The following is a 21,767-nucleotide window of genomic DNA, read 5'->3' as shown; positions in this document are numbered from 1 at the left end:
GCAAGATAAAAACTACACAGCAAAATATGGGGACCCAAAACAACTCTATGGGTGTTAATTTCAACACTTTGAAAGTGTCACATGGGGTCCACTCAAAACAGACTTAAATCAACACTTTCAAAAGGGTTGGCACATTGACACTGAAGTAAGGGTTAATTTTAACTCAGGGCAGAGTTAAAAAATGTAACTATATTTAACACCACCTGGTGTAATATATTGTTAATTTATTCAACTCTCTTGAGTGTAAATATGGTAAAAAGGTCAAAAAGACTGTAAATTACAAAATAAAAAACATTTTATTTGAAAACATTCACAACTTCAACAATTCATTCAATTTTTAAAATGCAACAATGTCAAATATGCTTTAAATGTTTTATTAGTACAGACAGTATCAACAAAATATGATGTCCAAACTTGATGTTTCATCAGAGCAATTTGAAAGTTCAATATATCGTCACTCATAGTTTTCTTCTGAACGCATAGTTTTCTTCTGAAATTACATTTTAAACAACTTGGCGTGCAAATCTTTCACTTCTGGTGTTTCCTTGGTCCTCCATATCAAACACAGCAGTTTAAATGAAGGTATAAATGCTGTAAACTTGTGTGAAAACAAACTGGAGCTAGGAAATCTCATCAAGCATGTCCTGTGAAAGATGTGCTTCCCAGCCACAGGATGACCTTTTTATCCATGACGATGTAGTAGCTGCTGATCGCTCGTCTGGTGGTTCCTGATGCACGGATATACTGTAGGGTGATGCTCATCTAAGAACTCTTCAAGATTCCAGCATGACTAAGAAAAATGTTTGAAAACAAATTGCAATCAAATTCTATGATATATTTAAAAGAACATTTAAAGTAAATAAAACATTCAAGAAATCTAAACTCACCTTTTGAAAATCTTCATGATGATCCACAACTTGACTCTCCCAGCTGGTTGAGGTGACAGGATATGGAAAAGTAGAAAAAACACATATATCACTGTTGGATCTCCAAAAATAATTAGGTTAACCACTATGTCTAGAACTGGAAAAACAGGCAGCTGTCTGTCCAGAATCCTGAATTTAACACAACACTTGGAGCAAAATTTAGAGGAGCTTAAAATCTTTTATATCATTTAGTGATGCTGACTTCCCCAAAATATTGGCCACAGTGTAAAAAATATTCATAAACTTACAGTTTTCTGTAAGCGTGTGCGTGGGTGTGTGTGTGTGTGTGCGTGTGTGCGTGTTTCTTTACCAGATTCAACTTGTTAGGCCCTTTCAGGTCCAGTATTGACGCCACCTTTCCTGGAGTCTAGCAGATGTTTCAGGTCCAAATATAATCTAAAATATTAGGATAAGCAGAAGAGGAAAAGTGCAAAGCAAAGAGCAAAACATTATTTAAGTAACAGTTCACCCACAATACAAAACTTATCACCTTCATGTCATTTGTTATTCTCTAATGCTCTAATACCCTCTCAGCTTATTGTGAAACAAATACAGAACTTTATCAAACATACCTTCATTATTATCACCACATATGACCAAGAAGGTGTGCTTGGTCATTTCACCAACTCTGGAAATACACCATCCGTCTCTAATCAGCCACCGTCACAGGGTCTTGTGTTATTGTATAGAGAACTGTGGCTGTTAAAAAACAACAACACATTAGTATCTAACACATATGCATAACCTTCAGATAAAAAAAAGACAGATGAACATCACAAAGTATGCCTCACACTTTTTCAGATATCTTTTGATTCAGATGTTGATTATTGATAATAAATCTACAAATCAAACCTGTATCATCATTAGGCTGCTCAAATATGAATCAGTTGATTAATTTTACAGACAGGTGGCTGTTTACAACGCACTAATAAAACGGAAATGTTGTGTACAGTACATGCTAAGTTTAGCCTATAGTTTTAAGCACAATATCATGCGGGAGAAAAAGCTTGACTAAGATGTTCCTGACAACAGAAATAGCCTAACTTACTAACGTCAGACATCCCGAGTTGGGAAAAGTCATTTTCGGGGGATACAGAGTTGATTTGCGGGAGGTAGCGGGAGAGATGAGTACCTAAAGAGCAATGGGATGAGTTGCGCGCGACGTACCTAAAGAGCGGTGGGGGTGACTTGCGCGCGACGTACCTGAAGAGCTGGGAGGGATGCGGTGGAGAGGGGCGTGCAAAGTGTTTAATGACCGGGCGGGAGACGCGCGATTTCCGGGAGATTATCATTCATTTGCGGGCATCTACTTTGGCATCTGGGAGTCTCTGTGCATTTGCGGGATAACGTTAACGTTAGTCCCGCAACTTCCGGGAGACTTCTGTAACGTTAAATGTCTGATAAAGTGCAAACGCGGTCATTTAAAGACATTAATGTTAACATTCCGACTTTAATGGTTGTCAACACTTAATATAATTCAAGCGTACGTTATCACACAAGTCTAAGTTATGGACTAACGGTATATGGACGGCCACGAATGAACCAGTTTAAAAGGGCCGCGGTGTTTAAAATAACCAAATTAACGTACACGAATAACAAACAATCATTTGTTTCAGTCAGGAAGCCTTTTACAAGTAAGCATGTTCATTAACTCACCAGATATGTTTTAGAAACTCTCCAGAGCTTATGGAACCCGTCCTGTGTTGCCGTTAGCATCCGGGCAGAGTAGGCTAACGTTAGGCGGCTCCGGGGATTCCCTCGCTAGTTTGCTTGGAATTAAAGGAGAAGTGTCCATTTTAATTTATAGATGGGTAACAACGCACACAATGGCATTAAGCGTGACAGAAATGTGTTGAACATGTACATTTGATGTTTTTATGCACTATGTATGCGTGAGCATATATAAAAACATTCTTGAAAAGAAGTCAATAGTAATGCAGTTAAGCTAGATACACAAACGACCATGAATGAACCGCAGAAGTTTAAAATTGTCACTCCATTCTAAAGTTATTAACTTAACAACATGTTTACAACTGTATTTCCTTAAAGAAAGTCAGTAAAATACCAACATTTAGGTAGTTTGACTCACCAGTTGCTGTTCTAAACCTCAGATGGAAAATGGCGTCTGGAAAATTCTTCAGTGACTGGGGCTGCATGAATTCCCGGATGTTGGAAATAACACCACCAAGTGTTGAAAAGATAACTCCTTGATTTCGCACTGAATAAAATCAATTTTAACTCTTATTATATTCATTTATCAAAATCTAACTCTTTAACGTCAACACTTTACTCTCAAATGCTTCAACACCGAGAATTTAACTCTGATGAATTTGCTGTGTACTGTATGAACTCCAATCAGTTGCATCAAAGCTCTCTCATGGGGGCCATTGGCAAGGCTATACATGGAGGAAACCCACATAAAAAAAAACACTACAGTAATTTATAGTCAATACTAGGGTTTTTGAGCGTAATGTAGTATCAACTATTGTGAACTGATAAACTTTAATAAATACTGTCATATACTTTCGTTTTTACTACACTAAACTTTATTGTACTGTAGTCTAATATTTATAATTAAAAACATAGTACATAATTAGAAAATTTCTTTAAATCACTACTAGTTGTTGTAGCCTGTTTCCATAGCAGTAACTATAGACTTATAGTCCAGATAATGTTAGTACTGAACTATAGTATTGTTCAATAACACTATAGTACTTACTATGGCAAATGATAGCATAAAAATAATGGTTTGGGGTTTTGACTTTTGTCACTACCTGACAATAGTCTTGTCGCCCCCAAGTTTTAGAAACAACAAATAATAACTTGACTTCTAGTTGGTCATTTGGCATCAGAAGTGGCTTATATGAAAGGCAAAGACCTCTGGATTATGCTTATCTCGCCAAAAAAAATATGATCATGCCTTCCCTACTGAAAAAAAAAAACACTTTAAGCCTGGCTACGCTGGTCAAGCTGGTGTTAGCTGGTCATCTCCCAGCCTAACCAGCTAAGACCAGGCTGGAAATGGCTGTTAACCAGCCTAGAAGTGGCCAAAACCCCTCTAAAACCAGCCTGGTTGACCAGCTAAAACCAGCCTAGGCTGGTTCAAGCTGTTTTTTTTTAGTAGGGTTGATTTTTAATTATTTAATTAGGAGATAAAGGTCTGACTTTGCTTAGACAAAAGTCTTGTCGCTTAACAGAAATAATATACAGTATAGAATCTAAAGTCGTGGTGCAAATTAATATTGCGTTTGACTCCCTTGAGCTTGGAGGACTGCATCCATACATCTCTGCAATAACTCAAATAACTTATTAAATAAGTCATCTGGAATGGCAAAGAAAGCGTTCTTGCAGGACTCCCAGTTCATCAAGATTCTTTGCATTCATCTACAATGCCTCCTTCTTCTTTTTACCCTAAACATGCTCTGTAATGCTGGCCAATCCTGGAGCACCTTGACCTATTTTGCTTTCAGGAACCTTGATGTGGATGCTGAAGTATGAGAAGGAGTGCTATCCTGCTGAAGAATTTGCCCTCTCCTGTGGTTTGCTATGTAATGGGCAGCACAAATGTCTTGATAACTGTTGATGTTGACATCCACTCTGCAGATCTCTTGCGTGCCTCCATACTAAATGCAACCCCAAACCATGGTTTTTCCTTCACCAAACTTGACTGATTTGTTTGAGAATCTTGGGTCCATTCAGGTTCCAATAGATCCTGGGCAATATTTATGATGATTGGGATGCAGTTCAACAGATGATTCATCAGAAAAATCTGCCACTTTTCCAAACGATCAACTAGAAGGCAAGTTATTATCTGTTGTTCTTAAAACTGGGATTGATGAGAAGATTTTTATCAGGTATAAGATATAAAATAAGAACATCTTTTGTGTGTATGTGATTCTTTCAGTTCTATCCTCTCTAAACGGGATACAAACCAGCTTCTATTGATTGTTTAATATTAATTTAAAAAAACTATTCATAAAATTGATATCAGAACGTTAAGATAAATGGATAGATGGATGAACGGACGGACGCACGGATGGAGAGACAGTCAGATAGATAGATCAAAGACAAAATCTAATTTGGAATTAGGAACGTGTTCTTGATAAAGTGGCCAGCGAGTGTGTGTTTATGCATACGAGGCAACATAATAATCAGATGTAATCAGAACACTATTTATCAGGCACAGAAATTAATAAAGATGTCACACAGAAAAAAAGCATGTGAACAGATAAACGTGGCACACTAGAAAATGAGACCTTATAAATTATACTTGGCAAACCACAGTCCATTTAAGTAAGTAATTATGGCATTATTGTCTTCTTAAGGGCTACTTGATAACCAGGGTTAAAAGCGGGGGGTTGTGGGTGGGTTAACACCATCTGCTATTGCAGCGCTATGGCAATATGAGTCGCAGATGTAAGATTACACCATGAAATGTTAGGGAGAAAGGGACAGGTCAGATAACACACACCGCATAAACACACACACAAACACACACACACACACACACACACACACACACACACACACACACACACACACACACACACACACACACACACACACACACACACACACACACACACACACACACACACTCACACACACACACACACACACACACACACAAGCTATAAATCAAATCATCAATTTTTTTCCACGTTCCATCTTAATTACATAATTACACTGAAAGTCCTCCCTTAATAGTATGTCTCTTTCATAATCTGACCTCCGTGAGTAATTGCTTGCAAATAGCTGATATTAGTCTGTCATTTGTAGTAATTATTGTGACATAAGGTTGGAAACTATTTCTGTACAAGCCAATCGATGTAAAATCATGTAGATGTGTTTAATATGCAAAGGTGCAGGTATTTACAGATTAGGAGTGTCACATTTGGTGTCAGCCTCACCTGGCCAGTAAGGTCACTGCAGGAGATGGATAGAGGGGGGGAGAGGGTGAAATGAAACCCCATAAAGCTTCCAAACAGAACAAAACACCAGTGCAGGACGCCAGTACAGTGGAAGAGACTGGGTTAAGATTAAAGGAAGGGATGTGGTTGTGATCAAGTGGGTGAAAGGAAAGAGAAGGCTTATAGTGGTAATAATGATACTCTTAAATAGAGCCTACAGTGCATTACAGTGGACAAACTCTGGGCCTTCAGCCAGCGAAGACTAAGAATCAGACAGAACTACACTTGGACTTACTTACAATTTGCGGTGACACGAAACAAAGGTCAAAAGACCAAAGGGAGACATATACCTGTCAGGATGATGCAGCAGATTCTTCAAGAAATGTATATAGAGCCTGACCTGTTGGCTGAACTTAGTGAAGAGCAGAAGCAGATCCTCTTCTACAAGATTCGGCAGGAGCAGGTGCGACGCTGGAATGAGAGGGAAAGAAGAGACCAGAGTTCTGCTGGGAAAAAGAAGAGTGAGTCCCTGGTTCATTTTGTAGCTTATGTTTGTGTGTTATGTCAATGAAACATGAGTGTTTTTAATAAACAGCAGTTGTAAGAAGATTTTGACATTTAAGACATAATTATAGATGTCTTTGCATTGGATAACAAATTAAACCGAGTGGCATTTATTAAAGCAATACATTATGCAGAAATGTCTAACTACAGTTATTAAAATGCTCTGGCAATGGATGTAGATGGCATATATTTTCATAACTTGCGATGGAACATATTTTGTATTTTTCAATTGAAGATAAATACATGAAAACACTTTTTATGGCATACTATTTCTTTTACAGTACTTGCTTGTGCACAAAAAAAATTAATGATGCCACTTTTGCTCACCAAGGCTGCATTTCTGTGATGAAAAATGTTTGTTTTTTATTAGGTTGTTACATCCCAAATTAAACTGCTCTTTTTTATGTGTTTTAAAATATGTTTTATTCTTGTGAAGTTTCAGCACCCATTGCATCAGTCTTCAGTGTCACATGATCCCTCTAATAATTCCTATTAATTATTTATTCAGAATTCCTTTATGAATACAACAAGCAGAGCAACATTTATTTAAAACACAAATGTTTCTTAACATTTTAAATGTCCCTTTTAGCAATGGTTAATATTTGGTAAATTAAAATGTGATTTATTTCCAAGAAAAAAAAAAACAACATGTATGATGAGCGATTTTATTGGTATTATTATCTTACCCTTTAAAGCAGTTAATAAAAGTGACAAAATAATAATAGTTTTAGGTCGCTGGTTCGAGTCCCGGCTGGGCCAGTTGGCATTTCTATGTAAGGTTTCTATGTTCTCCCAATGTTCACATGGGTTTCCCCCACAGTCCAAAGACATGCACTAAAGGTGAACTGAATTGGCTAGAGTATGTCTGAATAAGTGTATGGATGTTTCCCAGTAATGAGTTGTAGCTAGGGCATCCTGTATAAAACATATGCTGGATAAGTTGGCGGTTCATTCTGCTGTGGTGACCCTGGATTAATAAAAAGAAAAAGCTGAAAAGAAAATGAATGAATGAATGTTTTTATGTGTTTCAAATGTTTTTAATTCATGTGAATTTTCAGCACCCATTGCATCAGTCTTCAGTGTCACATGATCCCACTGATAATTCCTATGAATTATTTATTCAGAATTCCTTTATGAATGCAACAAGCAGAGCAACATTTATTTGAAAAACAAATGTTTCTTAACATTTTAAATTAAATGTCCCTTTAAGCAATAGTTAATATTTGCTGTATTAAAGTATGATTTATTTCCAAGTAAAAAACATAATTACCATGTATGATAAGCGATTTTAATTATTATCTTACCCTTTTTAGTTATTAAAATTGAAAAAATAATGGTAGTTTTAGGTCGCTGGTTCAAGTCTCGGCTGGGTCAGTTGGCATTTCTGTGTGGAGTTTCCATGGTTATCCTGTGTTCAGCGCAAAGACGTGCACTATAGGTGAACTGAATAAAACAAATTGGCTGTACAGTATGTGTGGGAATAAGTTTGTATGGATGTTTCCCAGTACTGGGTTGCAGCTGGAAGGGCATCCGCTGTGTTCAATTGAATTAAATTCATGTTTATTTATATAGCGCTTTGTAGATTGTAGATTGTGTCAAAACAGCTTAACATAGTTCCAGTAAAGTTCAGATTTCAGAGTTGAAGTTCAGTTTAGTTTAATTCAGTGTTGTTTAAATTTCACTGCTGAAACTCCAAACACTGTAGAGCAAATCCACCGAAGAGCAGCTCCACAAGTCTCGATCCAGTGGCGACAGTAGCGAGGAAAAAACTTCACTAATTGACTAAGTGAAGGGGAAAAAAAACCTCAAGAGAAACCAGGCTCTGCTGGGCACAACCATTATTCTACTGGCCAAACTTCCTGTGTGAATCTGCAGTCTAGCACCGGAGGCTGGAGAAGCTGGACGACTATTCTGTAGAAGCTGCAGGTGTGAGTAAGGCACCGGCGGGAGGTCAGGCTGGCCCACAGGATCAATGCGGAGACTCGTCTATTACGGTGGCCTTTCAGGAATCATTCTCATGCACTCTATTCCTCCATTACCACCACAGCATCAACTCAGGATATAGCCTGGTCTAGGATTATGGATTTCTTGTGATCATCTCTTCACAGGTCTTGGATCGCATCAATGGCGCTGCATAGTCTCTAGGGACCTCGTAATGAGTATCCCCAGGTGGAAATAGAGAATAAAGAAAATAATTAGCGTAGCTTCTGTTCATCGTGTTTTTAAACGAGATGCAAAAATGGAGTGTTATAAATAAAAATAATAATTATATAAACAAACATAGAAACAAACATGTAACGCATAGTATGAGAGTTTCTAACTCTCATACTATGCGTTACATAGAGGAGTGTGTTCTGCAGGTGGTTGTCAAGCCAGCTCACCTGCGTGGAGCACATTCATGCATAATATGTGATGCATTGAGTGTATGCTTTACTAAACAGACAGGTCTTTAATCCTGTTTTGAATTGAGAGAGTGTGTCTGAGCCTCTGACATTATCAGGAAGGTTATTCCAGAGTTTGGGAGCCATAAATGAGAGGGCATGACCTCCTTTACTCGACTTTGCTATTCTAGGTACTACCAGAAGCCCTGAGTTTTGAGATCCTAAAAAGCGGGTCGGATTGTAGTGAGACAGAAGGTTGGTTAGATAAACAGGAGCTAGATTACTTAAAGCTTTATAGGTAAGGAGCAATATTTTTAAACACAGAACTTAACAAGCAGCCAGTGTAAGGAAGATGAAATTGGGGTGATATGGTCATATTTTGTAGACCTGGTAAGCTGCATTTTGTACTAGCTGAAGTTTATTAATAGAGGACGCTGGGCAATCAGCGAACAGAGCATTACAGTAATCCAGCCTAGAAATCATAAAAGCATGGACAAGCTTTTCTGCATCTGAGATGGATAGCATTCTTCGTAACTTAGCGATATTTCTCAGATGTAAGAAGGTGGTTTTTGTAACATGGGAGATGTGATTTTCAAAAGTTAAGTTGCTGTCTAATATGACACCTAGATCTTTTATAGTAGGGCTAACGCTGACTTTGTATTCCTCCAATTGCAGGTCAAGTTGTGAGATTTGCTGTGTACAGGATGTAGGCCCAATAAGTAATAATTCAGTTTTGTCTGAATTTAAGAGAAGAAAATTGTTGGTCATTCAGTCTTTGACATCTTTAATACACTCAACATATGCTGGATAGGTTGGCGGTTCATTCCGTTGTGGCAACCCCTGATGAATAAAGGGACTAAGCCGAACGAAAATGAATGAATAAATGAATGAATGATAGTTTCAAAGTACGCTTTGTTTAAAGCTATCTTTGTTCTGAGAATCTGATAGATGCAGACCTTAAACCTGTATGGACTGATTGTGATGCTGAAAGTGGAATTATCATAAAACGCTTTTTAGGAGAAACAAAAATGAAAAGGTATTTTATTAAATTCAATATATATGACAGCCAAAGTTAAGGTAATGGTGCAAATGAGCAGGATGTCGCAAATGCAGTCCCATTGCATCAAAGGGGCGTCACTTATGTGTCTATGCATTGACAGGTAAAGATCCTTTGTTTTTAGAAGTTCTTACATTATCTTTTCCAGTTGTCATGTTCCCTTCAGTGCATAAAGAATCCCAGTAGGATAATCTCTTCCAGCTTTGTTGCGGTGTGTGTGTTATTTTGTCTTTATCTTATCTGAATACGGTCTGATGGCTCTGGAAAGTGGAGGAAAGATGTTGCCCATGCTATCATTTCGCTGTTTGCCATGTGGTGTCTCTTTCCAGGCAACCGCAGAGGCATTCAGTGGCTTCTGGGCTCAGATGGAGAGGTGTGGGTTTGGGTAATGGGGGATGCCCTGGGGGACAAGCCCTTTGAAGACATTGTGGAAGAGCTGATGGAGGAGAGAGCCAGGAAACAGGCCCAGCGAGAGGCGCAGGAACTCAGGTGAGAGAACTATAGGACAGGGTCAAGGAATGGGAGCAACGAGACATTAGGGGTGGGTGAGGATTGGCAGATGTGACTCAGTTAAAAATTGAGAAAGATGAGGGTGGGGGTAATAATGACAAGGGTACAGGGGCATAGAAAGTGCATCACTCAACCCCTGCTGAATTTCCTGAGGCGTGTGAAGGAGGCAGAGATTGAAAAGAAGTTTCGAGATGCCATGGCGAAGGAAAAGGCTCGCTTTGCGGCAGAAAAATGGAAGGAGGAGACGGATGACAGAAAGGCAGCCAAGCAGGAAGAAGAGGAAGATCGCATTAGAGAGGAACTGAAGGTGGGTTTGGCTGGAGTGCGTTTCTTTGACTATGTGACAAAAAAACACAGAATATTTTATGAAAAGATGGCACAGTTCTAAACACAACATCAAATGAAATGTCGTGCCTTGTGTCTTTTCAGATTTTAAAGCCAAGAAGATTTCTAAAGGTGAACGAAGCAATTTAGTCCTCATTAAAAAGTTTAGCTTTTTTCAGGCACATTAAAGTGCTTTTGAGAAATATGTGTAATTTTACAAGTCCCCTAGAGTTAAACTATTGAGTTTTAGCTTGAAACCATTCAGCAGATCTCCGGGTCTGGGAGGAGCACTTTTAGTTTAGCTTAGCATTAATGTTTTAATTAGATTAGATTATTTACATTTTGCTCAAAAAAAAAAAAAAAAGAGTTTACTCTTCTGTAGTGCCATTCATTCATTTTCCCTTCGGTTTAGTCCCTTTATTAAGCTGGGGTCGCCACAGAGGAATGAACCAATAACTTATCCAGCATATGTTTTACACAATGGATGCCTTTTCAGCTGCAATGAAAAAAATTTGACTGTCGGGACAATAACTTGCAACTCAGCACACAAACATCGCCCCAGAACATACCCCAAATTAAACATCACTCAACACGCCCAGTTCAGTGAGAATCAGGCAGAAAAAGCACACCATAGCATCATCACGAAACGATTAAAATTGAGACAACCAAACGACGTGGCAACGTGGAGGCGCAGTAGGTTCAAGCAAGAAGGTCGTTGGTTCGAGCCTCGACTGGGTCAGTTGGCGTTTCTGATTGGCGTTTGCATGTTCTCCACACGTTCGCATGGGTTTCCTCTGGGTGCTCCAGTTTCCCCACAGTCCAAAAACCTGCGATACAGGTGAATTGGGTAGGCTAAATTGTCTGTAGTGTATGAGTGTGTATAGATGTTTCCCAGAGATGGGTTGCAACTGGAAGGGCAAATGCTGCGTAAAACATATGCTGGAAAAGTTGGTGGTTCATTGCACTGTAGAGACCCCAGATTAATAAAGGGACTAAGCCGAAAAGAAAATGAATGAATGAATGTACAGCATTACATTATAGGTCTATACATGTGTGGGATCAGAATATATAATGGTGTCATGCCCTCTTTACCAGACTCGGGCTAACTCTGCCTTTACACCGCCCCGAACCCCCAGCTGACCTTCTTTGGCCTAAAGTATTCGGCGGGCCAAAAAAGGCTCAGAGAAAGTCCCACTTTGGCCCAATCAGGCCCCCGAAGTGACTATGGAAAAGCAACTGGCCATGGCTCACACTGGCACGCTCACTTTAGACGTGACAGTGGAAACGCGGCTATTGTATTCTAAACCCAGAGACAATTGAAAAAGAAAATGAAGAGTTGCTATTTCCTAGGTCAATATGGCTAGAAACTATACTCTCATTACTAGCGTAATGATCAAGAGATTTGGCTGCCGTACCTTGGCTGATATTAAACAGCACCTGAATATAGTCCCCCCAGTTAGCTGACTAGTTAATAGATCTGTATTTCATTGCTCTTATCATTGTTTCTTGATTAATGTCAAAATATAAGTATAGTTTTTAAATCAACCTAGAAAATATAAACTTTTCCTGTTGGTTTGCCATTTTATATATTGCGATATGGGTAAAATTTTACCTAATGATAGCTCTGTTTGCATAAAATATAACAAATTGCAAGCAAAAATAAATAAATATAAAACTGCTTTACGGTTTTCCGAGGGATCAAACAGTACTCAAGAACAGAAATTGAATGTAAAAGTTTCAAATACCATGGTCCTCCTTGTATAAGTAATTTAAAAATAATGATATTTAATAATATATTTATCTTTTAATCTTACTAAATAATCCTGCGATGTAACTATTGCAGATACACACATTGCAATATCAAAGCTCAAACAATATTTTGTTAGCCCTAGATGTAACTACAGAACATTCAAGCTTTAAAAAAAAATGTATTAAAACTTATTAAAAATGCTAATAGTCTAATCCAGTTAAATGATTTATGCTAAGCTAAGCTAAAAATGTTCTCGCCCAGACATGGAGATCGACTAATTGGATTTAAAAATGGTAAAACTCACCTCTAGAAGAATTGTAAAACGAGCCTATTTCCAAAAAAAAGTGCAGTGTTCGATTAATCTAGGCTGCTTTCAGCCAGTATAAAACATTTGCCATACTGGCCAGTTTAAAATAAACAACAACAAACAACCTCCTGTTCCAAAAGAAACATTTATGATTGGATCGGGTCACAACCAATGACACGGTACAGTCACTGAACATTCGACTCCTCCAGATGAGGCCATTCACATGCAACCAGTGCTGGCCAACTCACCTCAGGCCATTATAGGCACAGGCACAGACAACACCATTGCTACAGCAGTCCAGTCACACAGTCGCTCACAAAATGGAATAATCTATGATAAAAATCAATAATAAATGTTATGGACCAAACTGTAAACCTTAATTTCATTAAAAAATAAAATTACTGTTAGTTGTGATAAATGTATAACTGTGCTAAAAGAAAGTAATACATTTTCTCTCAAATATCTCCCCCATTTATTCAATCACAATCCATTTTAAAATGGAGAAATATATAGAATACAGAAATTTATAGTAAAATAGGAAAATTTATAGTATTAAATTTAACTCTTTTTCCCTTCAGAACTTATTCTTTAGAGAAGTTTGCTCCATACAGACATGAAAGCATTACGCAACATTTGCAATGAGAATGTGAATCTCCTATTCCTCTAAATTTCAAGGGTGCTCTATTGGATTGAGACCTGGTGACTATTTGGTCCATTTGAGTCTAGTGATTTCACTGTCATGTACAAGTACCAGACTGGAATGATTTAAGCTTAGTGACATGGCTAATAATATCCATTATAAGAGTGTGTTCATAAAGGAATGGACCTGGTAAGTAACAACATATTCTCAGAAAAATAAAGGTAAAAAAGCTTTCACTGGACAATTAGATTAGGCTATTTGTATTAAAATGATAGTTTACGCAAAAATAGGCTCATCATTTACTCTACACTGTGTGGTTTTAAACATTTATAGGTTTCTTTCTTCTGTTTAACACAAAAGAAGAAATTTTGAATAATGCTGGTTGTTGGAAGCCATCAACTCCTATAGTAGGCAAAGAATAGTGTGGAAATTAAAGGTCTCAGCAACCAACATTTTTTAACATATCTTCTTTTGTGTTCAACAGAAGAAATAAACTCGAATAGGATTTGAACTAGTGAAGGGTGAGCAATTCATGACAGAATTAAATTTTTTGGAAGAACTATCAAGGTACTGGAAATATTCCTCAGAGACTTTAGTCTATATTGGCATGATAGTATCATACAGTTGCTGCAGATTTGTCAGCTGCACATCCATGATGCGAATCTCCCATTCCACCACATCCAAAGGTACTCTATTGGATTGAGATGCGGTGACTGTGGAGGCCATTTGAGTACAGTGAACTTATTGTCATGTTCAAGAAACCAGTCTGAGATGATTTGCGCTTTATGACATGGTGCATTATCCTGCTTGAACTAGCCAGCAGAAAATGGCTACACTGTGGTCATAAAGGGATGGACATAGTCAGCAACAATACTCAGGTAGGCTGTGGCATTGACACAACGCTCAATTGGTACTAATGGGCCCAAAGTGTGCCAAGAAAATATTCCTACACCATTAAACCACCACCACCAGCCTGAACCATTGATATAAGGCAGGATGGATCCATGCTTTCATGTTGTTGATGCAAATTGTGACCCTACCATCTGAATGTCGCAGCAGAAATTGAGACTCATCACACCACGCAACATTTTCCAGTGTGTGAATTGTAGCCTCAGTTTCTTGTTCTTGGCTGACAGAAGTGGCACCCGGTGTGGTCTTCTGCTAATGTAGGTTGGATGTGTTGTGCATTCAGAGATGCTGTTCTGCATATCTTGGTTGTGACGAGTGCTTATTTGAGTTACTGTTGCCTTTCAATCAGCTCGAACCAGTCTGGCCATTCTCCTCTGGGTTCTGGCATCAACAAGGCATTTGTAGCTACAGAACTGCCACTTACTGGATATTTACTCTCTATCAGACCATTCTCTGTAAACCCTAGAGATAGTTGTGCGCCAAACTCCCAGTAGATCAGCAGTTTCTGAAATACTCAGACCAGCCTGTCTGGCGCCAACAACCATGCCACCTTCTAAGCCACTGTATCAGAATCACCTTTCTTCCCCATTCTGATGCTTGGTTTGAACTGCAGCAGATTGTTTGACCATGTCTACATGCCTAAATGTATTGAGTTGGTGTCATGTGATTGGCTGATTAGAAATTTTCATTAACGAACAAATAGACTGGTGTACCTAATAAAGTGGCCGGTGAGTGTAGATGTATCCATATTATTGGATTTCGACACAGACAAAGTGGTAGACGAACATGTCTTACGCATACATAAATCATGAATTGCTAATTTGTCTTTTCATGGGTCATGTCTCATCTAACTACCGTTATAATACATGTATACCCCTTAAAAACAGCATGACATTTGTGAACCAAAGTTGTGACAAAAGATCTAATAGTTAAGGGTGTTTACTTTTATTCTTCAACCGGCCTCTTAATTAGGGTCTCATAATAGAGATTGGGGTTAATTAGACCTAATTACTATGTGTTCCATGTTCTGAAAATGAATTATTTAAAAGTTGGCAACCTCTCAGAATGTAGATAGTGATCTCCGGAACACAAGGCCAGCATTTGTACGCCTGATCTATAATGGAGTTGAAGGCGCTGATGTTTGGGTTAATGACATTGTCCCGCGAATTAATCATTTATATTCCCAGCTTAATGACACCGAAAATGAGAAAACTAAAGCACGCTGGGGCGAAACTTTTGTGCCTTTGTGTTAGCTAGGGCTGATTCCTTCTCCCTTTTTTGTCACAGAAATGTGAGGAGGAAGAGAGACAGAGAGGCGAGGAAGAAATCCGGCAAACCGAGGAAAAGAGAGCAAAGGAGCTGTACATCTCTCTGAAGCAGGAGGAAAAGAGGAACGAAAGAGATGACAAAGAATGGCAGGAACAATGTGAGAGAACAAACGGAATTGGAAAGAAAATGGGTAGTCCGCCTGCTCTAATATAAAGTAGCTTATTTCTATTCAAATTCCTCCCTGCTTCCCACAGTGCGGCGCTCCAAGGCGGCAGATGAGGAGATGAAATGCAAGGCACGAAGGGCTAGAGATGAATACAAGCGGCAGTCTCTGCGGGCCGCTGAGAAGGGTCTGGTGGCTGGACTCAGTGGTCTGTTCCATAAGACACACCTGAATGGATCGGGTCACAACCGACGACACGGCACAGCCGCTGAACATTCATCTCCTTCAGCTGAGGCCAGCCATTCGCATGCAACCAGTGCTGGACAACTCACCTCAGGCCATTACAGGCACAGACAACACCATCGCTACAGCAGTCCAGTCACACAGTCGCTCACAGAATGGTAAAATCAATGCTGAGATCAATAATAAATGTTCTGGACAATACCTCTCACATACTCTGGCCTGTAATGCCACAATAAAGCGAAACAAACAGGCATTTGATTGTCTTCATTGCTTTTCAGTCCTGTCTGGATTCGTCCGACCAGACCGAACTCGCGTGAATCCATCATCCGCTGGTTTAAGGAGGAGCAGAGGCCGAAACGAGCAGGTTATGAACGAAGCAGCAACACCATCGCACCCTGGTTTCACGGTAAAGAGAATCTTGAGGCCTATTCTCACCTCATGGCACCATGCAGCACTGTGACCTCTATACAGAAAAGCAGATGCAATGAGAGGACAATTTCAGGAATTTGTAAATGCATACCATTGAACAACAAAATGTGAACACAAAAGGACTTGTCATAAATGGTTTAAAAATATGGCACAATTTGACATTCTAAAGTTCACATTTTTTATAAATGACAGCAGATTTGACATCAAAAACCTAAAAAACTAATTCTAAGGTAAGTTTTGACACATGGCTGCTGGTTTAGGCTGGTTCTTTGCTGGTCAGAACCAGCTTAGAACCAACACATGAACAGCAAGGAAACAGCAAAACCAGCACATCACCAGCATAAACCAGCTTATGACCAATAAGAACCAGCACATAAACAGCAAAGAACCAGCATAAACCAACTTATAACTAGAAGGAACCAGCACAACTAGCAAAAAAAACAAGCATATCCCCCACCCTCCACCCCCCAGCAGACACAGGATGTCCACATGACATCATATTGACGTTGTACCCCAACGTACCCCAGTGTCATGGGGATGATGAATTTTGTTTGTAAATAAAAATCGGGTTGACCTCAGAACCCAACGTCAGGCCGACATCAATGTCTAACATAATCAACCAAATATCAACGTCTAATCATGTTACACCTTGACGTTGTGTGAACCTTACCACTATGACATCTATCAGACGTTGGATTTTGGTCACTTTCCAACACAACCTAAAATCAACTTAATATCAACATAATTTGATATTGTTATTGGATGTCGAACTAACGTTGTCCTTAAACGCTGGCTAGAGATTGACGTCATGACCAAAATCCAACCTAATAATGTATGTTCAGGGCCGGCGCGTCCATAGAGGCGACCTAGGCGGCTGCCTAGGGCGGCAGTATAGAGAGGGCGGCATCTGCGACACCTCCCTTACCACCCGCGTCCTCAGTTATGTCCGCGACACCTCCCTAACCACCCGCGTCCTCAGATATATTTGCCCATAGACGATAGAATGGAGAGGGCGACGTCAGCGACACCTCCATCAGCACCCACGTGTCCTCAGTTATATCTGTGCATAGGGCGGCAGAATTGAGGTCCGCGACACCCACGCGTCCTCAGTTATATCCGTGCATAGGGCGGCAGTTTAGAGAGCGCAGTGTCCGCGACACTCCCCTTCCTCCCTCCCTCAGCACCCGCGCATCCTCAGTTATATCTGCGCATAGTGCGCTGGAATAGAGAGGTCCGCGACACCTCACTTCATTTTCACGTTGGGGTTGAGGGCGGCATGATCGTCCTCTGCCTAGAGCGGCAGTTCAGCTTGCTCCGGCCCTGTGTATGTTGTGTGAAGAACCAGCATAAACCAGCTCATCACCAGTAACAACCCACACATGACCAGCAAAGAAAAAGTTTAAAGCAGTAAATGACCAGCAATAAACTAGTTTAAACCAACACTAGCATAAACCATCAAATGCCCAGAAAATAACCAGCATGAACCCTCACGCAACCAGCAAAAAAATAATAACACATGACCAGCAAAGAACCAGCATAAAACATCATATGGCCAATGAAGAACCATCAAGAACCAGCAAATGACCAGCAAAGAACCAGCATAAGTCATTATATAACCAGCAAGAACCATCTTAAACCAGCAGCCATGTGTCAAAACTTACCTAAACAGCAAATGCAGGGCTTTGAGATTTTTTCAAGAGTTTTTAAATAATATTTTTAAGTAAAATTAGATCACAATATTACCATATAACTGTATTTTTGTAAGAGACCTTTCAAAATCATTCAAAAGAATGTCTTACCAACCCTGTACTTTTGAAAAATCTGAAAGAACCAACATATGTATAAATAATTACAAGCAGAGATTGTTTTGAAGACAAGCTCAAACGTTTTAAAGACAGACACATCATGAACACTGTCCGTTTACACCACTGACTGCACTCTAAAAGGTCACTTGCAAACAGGGTCAGCTGAAGTTGGAGTTGAAATAGTTTGAACTTTATATGGAGCATCACAGCGCTTGACCTGGTGCTAGCGTAACGCTGATGCTGCACTCCCCAGAGTTCAATGCTCCGGGGCGCCGTTGACAAGAGTCACGTAAAACAGCCTCTGGTGTACTTTTCAAAAATGGACTCTGAAGTCACAGTCTTCTTGGAATGCGCAGTAGTTTAGTGGTTGCAATGATAGAAAGACATTGATTAGTTCAAGAAAATAATAATGACAGAGACAGAGAGAAGAGGAAAACAGCAGACAGGAGGATAATTTGCAGCTTGTTAGAGCCACAGTGTGTGGCCTCTGATTGGTCAATGATAAGATTAACGACCTTCTGAGTGATGCCATTCGACCAGGAAACACAAGAACGTCACTCTTGAGATCAGAGCACAACACCTGCACTTCCAGCTGCTCTCTCACTCAATCTCTCTCCATATCTGCCTCCTCCTGTCTGTCACTCCGCCTCTCGCTGTCTCCGGCTCTCCATCTGTCTATCTCACTGTCACCCATCTCCTTCCTCCGCAGGAATAATATCCCGGCAGGAATCAGAGGCTTTGCTGACGAATGCGGTAGAAGGCTCTTTCTTGGTCAGAGTGAGTGAGCGAATCTGGGGCTACACGCTGTCCTACCGCAACCCCTCAGGCTTTAAGCACTTCCTCATTGACGCCTCGGGTGATCATTACAACTTCCTAGGTGTTGACCAGAACCGCCACGCCACCTTAGCTGACCTCATCAACTTCCACAAGGTAAACTTTCCTATCGGGCACCTTGAGGTCAAAATGACATCACATTGACATCAAGCATTATGCCGGCACAAAACAGCAAAAATGCAAATCAATATGATCTTAAAACATCGAATTCTATTTGGCATCCAAACATTGATGCCTTTCTGACCACCAAAATAACGACATAGATGCATGTAAACTACCTTGAGGTCAAATTGAGATCTGACATTGGCATCAAAAGCACATCAAAAAACAAGTACACAACTGTTTGGTAATCAATTTTAATGTTTTTTTTTTTTGTTTTTTTACACTAATGTTAGATCTTAATTTGATGTCATTTTGGCACCAAGGTAGGCAATTGTGTAGTCTGTAACTCACTCTTTGGGGCCCTACCAACAAGCTCTCTTATCCCGAGTTCAGACTGCATTATTTTCATTGTAGTCGCGTCACAAATGTTTTTTCAACCAAGGCTGCATGTATCTAATCAAAAATGCAGTACGAATTGTAAAATCGTGAAATGGTATTGCACTATAAAATAACTGTTCAAAAGTAGTCTATAATTTAATTGAATTTAATTTAATTATTTGTTCCAATGATTTTAAAGATGAATTTTTAGCTTCATTACTCCAGTCTTCAGAGTCAAATGAACCTTCAGAACTCACTCTAATATTAATTATAATTATTATTAATATTATCATGTAATATTAGTAATAAAAACAACAATGAATGGAGTAATAATTTCATTTAAAACTACTTACAATAACTAATAAATATATATTTAATAATAAATATTTAAACAATTTATCTATTTTTTTTTACATTCGATAAATGCCGCCTAGAAGAACAGAATATTTTTTTTAAATTATTAAATAAAATTATTAAATAAATAAATAACTGCACCAAACTTATGACCGGTAGTGTGTATTTATTAAAAGAATTTTTTATTCCTTGAACATCTTTAGAAATAGAACGATTATACATTTAAATTCATACGAAATATTGCCATGTGTTTTTCTCTTGATTTTGCTATTTTTAAAATAATATTTCCCTAACATATAAATTTGAGTTACATATTTTTGGACCATTATTGTAAGTTATTTTGTTAGATAAGCTCCAGATTTAGCTTTGGTGCTGACTAATCTAATGTATATGCACAAATATAATATGTTAACTCATCCTATAGAAAATATGAAATCAACTGAAGTTTCACAAACTAATTTTGAGAGGAGCATGTGTTATGATTGACTGCAGCTGGTCACCCATCTACAATCATTAGTTAGCCAATCAGGTTAATTCAAACTCACTATAAGTAGCCTAGTTAGAACTACTCCCCTATGTTCGTTTTCCGAAGAAACCCCCCCATCCACCCCTTTTCCTCCTTTCCTCCTTTACCACGGGGAGCTCTCGAGAACCACCTTATCCCGCACTCCCCTTACATGCTCTATCGACCAGGCAGGAGCCCTGGGCTTAATTATCTCCGAGCTCAGGGTTCTCTCCCGAGACAGCATGGCAAACTTGCTAACATTTGTCAAACAATATCTAAGTGTGAACTCTTGAAATGAAAGATTTGTGAGGGGTGTACACATTTTCACAAAGTCACATTTTTGTGGTTTATGCAGAGATGCTATGTATAGTTTTCAAAAACTTGCACCTGAATTTTCAGGCCCCCAAAAATGCGTTATCATGTAAATGAAGGATCAGAACGCATATAGCATTTCTTTTTTGTTTAGTTGTGAAAACGTCTTCTATCTGAGGAATGATAAAGGGTAAGCTTTTTTTTTAAATTGCCAATTTCTACCCAATAAACCATTTCGGCTGAGCTTGACACAACTACAAAAGAAATGCTTCTTCAGCACCTGAACAATATATTATAAAGGATTACTGAAGAATCCTGCAATACTGAAGACTAAAGACAGGGTTTTTTTTCTCTAAACTTCTTCTATAAAGCAAATAACAGGCCTACTGTTGTAGAAAGACAGAAAAACATGCTCACGGGGCGACTGCAGGCCCCATGGGGTATGAAGAACACAGACGTGGCGAACACACCTGTCCTTCCATCTGTGCAGCTGATGCAGAGAATTGATAGTGTTGCTAATGCATGGCTGTCCCAGGACTGATGTTGATTTTGTTGGCTGATGGTCTCCTTTTCCACCAGGAGGAAGTGATCACCACGTCTGGAGGAGAACTACTCCAGGACCCCTGCAGGCCCAGAAGCTCCGCAGCAGACCACGGAGGACTGTTTCTGTGATGTTTTCTCTTGATGTGAATCTCAGAAGGCATCAAAGCTCAGCTTGTAGACTGTATGACTTGAGTCCACATCCTTTCAGTGCCGCTGCACAGCTTTCCTTTGTGGTCAGCCAAACTGCTTCTGTCAAATGTAAATAACACTTTTTACATGTGTTACTTGCTTTAAATGTGGGTCGCGATAGACTCCACTGCATGTGGGCAGAAGGATAGAATGTCACACTCAAAATAAATTTCAAATGTACCAACAATTTTTACAGCTTTTCCAAATTCAGTATCAAGCAACTTTGCACCTTGCTTTCTTTATCCCAAGCTAATAGTTGTGTTTAGGAACATGCTAGGAGTTAAACTGGTTTTTCAACTGCTTATCTATGGAGAGGGTGCTTGGTCAGAAATTTCAGCAGAATTGTTCAAGTTCTGGAGCCTG

General features: G+C 39.3%; 1 protein-coding gene and 1 long non-coding RNA gene across 4 annotated transcripts; one reads left to right on the top strand and one right to left on the bottom strand.

Moving 5' to 3' along the window:
• Window positions 1-360: 360 nt before the first annotated feature.
• Window positions 361-3,053, bottom strand: LOC141376816 (uncharacterized). The gene is made up of 6 exons (XR_012388045.1): window positions 3,016-3,053; window positions 2,583-2,695; window positions 1,499-1,625; window positions 1,237-1,322; window positions 888-930; window positions 361-790 (listed from the first exon to the last, which is right to left on the bottom strand). It is a non-coding gene; the product is annotated as an uncharacterized lncRNA (long non-coding RNA).
• A 2,872-nt stretch (window positions 3,054-5,925) lies between these two features.
• On the top strand, window positions 5,926-21,597 carry sh2d4bb (SH2 domain containing 4Bb). Of its 3 annotated transcripts, none has more exons than XR_012388044.1 (8): window positions 5,926-6,357; window positions 10,168-10,327; window positions 10,502-10,655; window positions 15,566-15,704; window positions 15,802-16,111; window positions 16,232-16,612; window positions 18,052-19,117; window positions 21,252-21,597. XR_012388044.1 is itself a non-coding variant. In XM_021480359.3 (8 exons), the coding sequence occupies exons 1-8, from the start codon at window positions 6,195-6,197 to the stop codon at window positions 21,342-21,344; spliced, it is 1,368 nt and encodes a 455-aa protein (XP_021336034.3). In that variant the 5' UTR covers window positions 5,926-6,194; the 3' UTR covers window positions 21,345-21,597. The 3 variants fall into 3 exon arrangements, 2 of the variants coding, with proteins under 2 accessions (XP_021336034.3, XP_073774651.1); XM_021480359.3 differs by having other exon boundaries at window positions 16,232-16,359; window positions 18,897-19,117; XM_073918550.1 differs by lacking the exons at window positions 5,926-6,357; window positions 10,168-10,327; window positions 10,502-10,655 and adding an exon at window positions 13,448-13,964 and having other exon boundaries at window positions 14,252-15,704; window positions 16,232-16,359; window positions 18,897-19,117.
• Window positions 21,598-21,767: the final 170 nt, after the last annotated feature.

This window comes from Danio rerio, chromosome 12 (assembly GCF_049306965.1).
Source record: "Danio rerio strain Tuebingen ecotype United States chromosome 12, GRCz12tu, whole genome shotgun sequence".
In the NCBI taxonomy this organism is placed as follows: Eukaryota; Metazoa; Chordata; class Actinopteri; order Cypriniformes; family Danionidae; genus Danio; species Danio rerio.
This window is presented reverse-complemented; position numbering and strand designations above follow the sequence as displayed.